The following is a 4,835-nucleotide window of genomic DNA, read 5'->3' as shown; positions in this document are numbered from 1 at the left end:
CGGAAATGACACACGCTGAGGTATATATCTTCTCCAAGGTGAAGCGCGTGTTGAGGGAGACAGTGGGTCGACTCTTCTCGAAATTTGACTTTATCGACGTTAATCGACTTGGTTTGGTAAGACGCGAACGGTAGCGTCAAGTTGTGGCACAAATTAAAGGAAGTACCCTCTCGATGTTGAGTGACGGTCAATGCAGCGTTGGTGACGAGGTGTAGAGCCAGTCCGATCATAGGAAAGGTGGAGTATTTTTTCAGAGAATCTTTGCAGAGACATTGTTGCGCGCGTACGTTCTCGACCTCCATCTCGAACTAATCGCTTTTGACAGCCTCTTTATCTACCCCGTAACCGTAAGGTAAGGTGTCGAATCCGTCGGAGATCCACCTCTTGTCGAACACGACCCTGTAGTCTTTCTTGAAAACGCAACTCTCGATGTTCTTGGTCTTGACGTTACGCACGATCTTGCGAGGATCAGTCACCGTCACTCTCTCCCCTTCACCGTGTAACGTTAATCCTTTGACCATTCGTTCCAAAGTCGAGGCGTTGACCAGATTTGAATTTCGCGCGTTGAGGGTGATACCTCTCACTTTCATGGTTGTTTTACCCGTATCCGTGGTATAATAATAATTTTTACATCCGCCGGACACGAAAGCTGTAATATGGTTCCCGTCGTGCGGGGCGACCTCGTCCGTCAATTGACCGAGATAATCGCCAGTCGGGGGCTCCCAATCTCCCGGGCGACTGAGGAATACGACGCTATCTGAAATGACGGAAAAATGAGAACAGTTAAGAAAAATATAATTTGAAAATACGGATCATGAACAAAATAAAAACTAGAAACTTACCCGTATCTTGGTACATGGCGCGATCACCCAATTTTTCCAGAACTTCGTACAATTCGAGTCTGGCGTGACAGGTCGTAAAGGCCGCGATAACGACGTTTGTTTTAGGGTTGATCTTGGCGAAAGCTCCTTCTTCTTTATACGTCACTTCCACAACCTCTTCGTTAACGAGTCTGATATTATCGACCGTGATGGTATCGTCCGTCAACAACTTGTACACTTCGGAAGGGTCGTCGTGTATAACCGTCTTACTCAGGTTGGATCTTTGGGCAAATTTTCCCTGTAAAAAGAATTTGTTTTTATCTATTTAAAAAAAAAAGTCACATGCCTGATCAGCGATGATACTCACCCACATACTATTCAGACACAGCTTGGCCAGCGACCTCATGCCGGGATTCTTAGCGATGTTGTCGGGATCCAGACGTATCCCTTCATTCTCGTAGTACTCTTCGACGTAACGTCGTTTATCTTCTGACGTCACGCACCAGTCGGGGTACCCGCTAGCTTCTTGTTTCAATCGGAGGAATCGGTCGATATACTCGGTAAACAAGCCCCCAGTCTCTGTCTCTTTATCGTACACGGCGCGTCGTTCCCAGTGCCACACCACCTCGGTACTCACGATCCGGTAGCCCATCTCCACGGCCTTCTGGACTTCCAAGGTTACCCACGTTCCTCGGATGGTTCGCTCTTCGTCCGAATGAGGACAGTAGGCCCTACGTTTCTCTTCCATACACGTACCGCATAAGGCGAACATCAACTTGCCGTGACATCGGGCGGGTAATACGGGATGAAACAACCATCGTGGCGGCAGGACCGTGCATCGAATCAGGCCGAAGTAAGACGATACGTCGTCGAAATCGTTCGTGTATATCTTTGGGAAACCGACGATGTATTCGCTATATTTATTCGTCCATGGGTAGAGGCTAATTCAAAGAACAAAATATGATCGATAAAATTAAAAGATTAAATGAATACAAAAACAAGCAATTACAAACGAAGCGTTATTTTGAATCGATCGATCGGTCGACTTACCTCGTAAAGTCTAGGTATCTGATGACCTCTCCGTCCGCGACTTCGTGAAAGAGTTTGTTCGTCTCGGTCCTGCCACCGTACAACGCTTCTCTAAAATCCAAAGGTTCCAGATGTCGGGAAACATCGATCCTTTTTCTCACGTCGTCGGGTAGATCTTTCCACGTCTTTTTCCAGTCGTGTTCAAAAATTTCGACGATTTCGTAATCTGGGTAATTGAGCTCCAATTGTTTCCTGCGTAACAGGGTCTTCCTGTACAGCTCGGCCATTGGTTTCCCCGAAATGGGATTGATGGTATCTTCGTCGAAACAGGACCTGCCTCAGTGAAATAGGCAACCATGATAAGAATAGATCTTACGATTTTCGAGATCAATACCATCGGCAGTCACTCTTCCGTATAGTTGGAGTTCCCCTCCATTCAGGGCGTGTAGGATATAAACGTCGTCCTTCATCGCTTCGTAATTCAACCATACTATAGAGTCCCTAGAAAAATTCTGACCGGGCCCGTAACCGTGAGGAGGGATGATGGCGATGGTTTCGGATTCTAAAAAGTTGCGGCGTAATACCAATTTGCAGGCTGCTGCGATGGTGATGGGGTCTTTCAAAGGGTCTACTCCGGGATCTTCTAGACCGGTCTTGGTCACCTCCATGAACATGGTTCGGAACTGCATGCAACATCTTCGAAGGATATCGACGTCGTTGATACAGTATTTCAATAACTCATCTTGCAGAACCCATTCCTTTCCTTTCTTCTTTTCGTCTTCGTACCATTTTAGGAACTCTTTTTTCCCCGCTTCGGACATACCTTCCGGGTCGAAATCTCCCATGTCCGGTAGCTTCCCGCGGTAATTCTCGTTGGCTTTCGTGTTCTTCAGATGCGGGTAAAATCCTTTACAAAGCTCTTGGATCCCGAAGTCGCAGGTATCTTCGATCGGTCGATCGGCGCACGTTTCGCAAACTTTTTGCGCGACGCAGAGGCAGGGTCTGTGTATTCCCGTCTCCATCTGAGATTCCACGTCGAAAAAGATGTAACTGAACGGTTTCTCTTCTTTTTCCTTAACTTCCACTTTTTTGATAAAGCATCGGTGACCCACCTTAAAGTTTCCAATGCAGACGCGACACCAGATATCGGTACAGTCGTGTCTTTTATCTTTTTGGAGGTATAATTTGTTGACGACTCTTTCGCACTTCTCGCATTTGTAGTACTGGCTGCAGATCGTACCGAACTTCTTGACGCTGGAACCGTCCGCTTTATGGTTCATGTAACATTGGGGGGATTTGAAGTACCGATTACAGTCGGTACAATACGTCCAAGCCTCGATCTCATCGCTCGACTGACAATTTCCGGAGTGGCATACCTTACAGGATTTTTCGCATTCGTGACGCCTCTTGTCATTGTATGCAACCTTGCACTCGTGGCACCAATAATTCCTGTTCAGATAAGCCGAAATGGAGGTGATGAGATCGAAATGGTGGTTGTTGTACAACAAATAGATTCCTTTGGATTTATACGGCCCTTTCCAAATAATTTTGTTGAACTGTTCTTTGGAAACGACCACGAGTTGGTAGTCGGAGACGACTTGCTGGAAAGCTTCTACATGTTCTAATCCGCACGCTTTAAAAGTCATCTTGGCTTCCTCGTGAAGTGCCGTAGCGCGTGTCGTTTGGTGGTGCCCACCTCTCCTGATATCTTTCCAAACCCATTCCGTTTATTTCAGTTCATGGTTCGCCTTACCGGTTACGATGGCTCGGGCCAAACACATGTTATCGCTCTGGTTGGAGATGGGTACGATATAATTCAAATTTTTCTTCTTCTCCTCCCAGGTCTGAAACATCGGTCTATCCGATCTCCCTCCTTCCGGCATTTAAATATGCACGAAATTAATGTCCATGTCGCTGTTCAATTTCACATCCTTGTTGGATTGAAGCACGTGCTCTACCCTCGCCATGAATCTATCTATAGTGAGATCGTCTTTCTTGATGAAAGGTAGCGCTATAAGTTTATCTAAACCGGGAGCTTGCAGAATAATTCGCACCATATCTCTGGGACGGACACCGAGAGTCAGATTATGCAATACATCGTCTATAATCCCAGACAACAGAGGCAAGGCATCCAGAGCTACTTCGTCTAAATTTCTCAGTCGCAATCGGTAATCCGTAGCCGAGGCCTTGTATTTTTTGACGCGTTTCGTGTTCACGGTCTCGATGTTGTAGTATCGGGACAGGTCATCCGACTCTTCTCGCTGTTCTTCAGTCACATCGGAGTTTAAAGGGTCGTCTGTATCATCCACATTGTTTTCGGCGGGGCGTTTACGACTCCCTGTTACAACGACCTAATAAAAACAAAAAAATAGTTGATAGCTTGAGTAATTGTCTTGAACTTTTTTAAACGTTGAACACTATATAACTACTCATTCATCCTACGATTAAACCATTAAACGCGACTATGGGACCCACGATCCTAGCAGAGTCTTAATCAGTTTAATGACACGCAAAATAACGACACGAATGACCCGTGCTAAATAATCATGAGGAAGTTTAAATAAAATGCCGAAATAATGTTCTTATGACATAAAAAAAAAAGTAAAAAAAACCGATCGTAAATAGAAATAAAGACCTATAGGCCTAGGCCTAATAGTAAAATAAAAGTAGACCCCTAATAAAGCTATGATTTTAATCATAGAGGATGCGCTTTAATTAATAACAAATAACAAATGTGATCTGAAATCGTGAAGTGAGTGCTGAAAATGCAAGGATACTTGCATAGTCTATCACGAATTTCACGAATTTAAACTGTACGTGCACGCGCACGATTAGTAACATTACATAGATATTTTCTCAAATTTTCTCGGTGAAGGTGTACTTTAATCGATAAATTAGTTATCGTTAGTCACGCAGTGTGTTAGTTAGAACCTTAAGTTTTTGATCAAAACTTTTTACTTGTTAATCGAAAGCGAGCCCTCAATA

At 44.8% G+C, this 4,835-nt stretch overlaps 1 protein-coding gene across 1 annotated transcript; it reads right to left on the bottom strand.

Annotated features, from left to right (window-relative positions):
* Nucleotides 1-308: 308 nt before the first annotated feature.
* LOC140168827 (uncharacterized) lies at nucleotides 309-2,137 on the bottom strand. Its single transcript, XM_072192213.1, has 4 exons — nucleotides 1,872-2,137; nucleotides 1,189-1,762; nucleotides 843-1,119; nucleotides 309-757 (listed from the first exon to the last, which is right to left on the bottom strand). The coding sequence occupies exons 1-4, from the start codon at nucleotides 2,135-2,137 to the stop codon at nucleotides 309-311; spliced, it is 1,566 nt and encodes a 521-aa protein (XP_072048314.1).
* Nucleotides 2,138-4,835: the final 2,698 nt, after the last annotated feature.

Source organism: Amphiura filiformis, chromosome 1, assembly GCF_039555335.1.
Source record: "Amphiura filiformis chromosome 1, Afil_fr2py, whole genome shotgun sequence".
Lineage (NCBI taxonomy): Eukaryota > Metazoa > Echinodermata > Ophiuroidea > Amphilepidida > Amphiuridae > Amphiura > Amphiura filiformis.
The sequence above is the reverse complement of the archived record's forward strand: the minus strand, read 5'-3'. Positions and strand labels throughout refer to the sequence as shown.

Excerpts from the sequence above, each read along its gene's own strand:
- LOC140168827 (XM_072192213.1), bottom strand. The coding sequence starts at position 2,137 with ATGGCCGAGCTGTACAGGAAGACCCTGTTACGCAGGAAACAATTGGAG. Across the intron at positions 1,763-1,871 it reads AGATACCTAGACTTTACGAG|CCTCTACCCATGGACGAATA; the intron begins GTAAGTCGACCG and ends TCTTTGAATTAG. Across the intron at positions 758-842 it reads CGCCATGTACCAAGATACGG|ATAGCGTCGTATTCCTCAGT; the intron begins GTAAGTTTCTAG and ends CCGTCATTTCAG.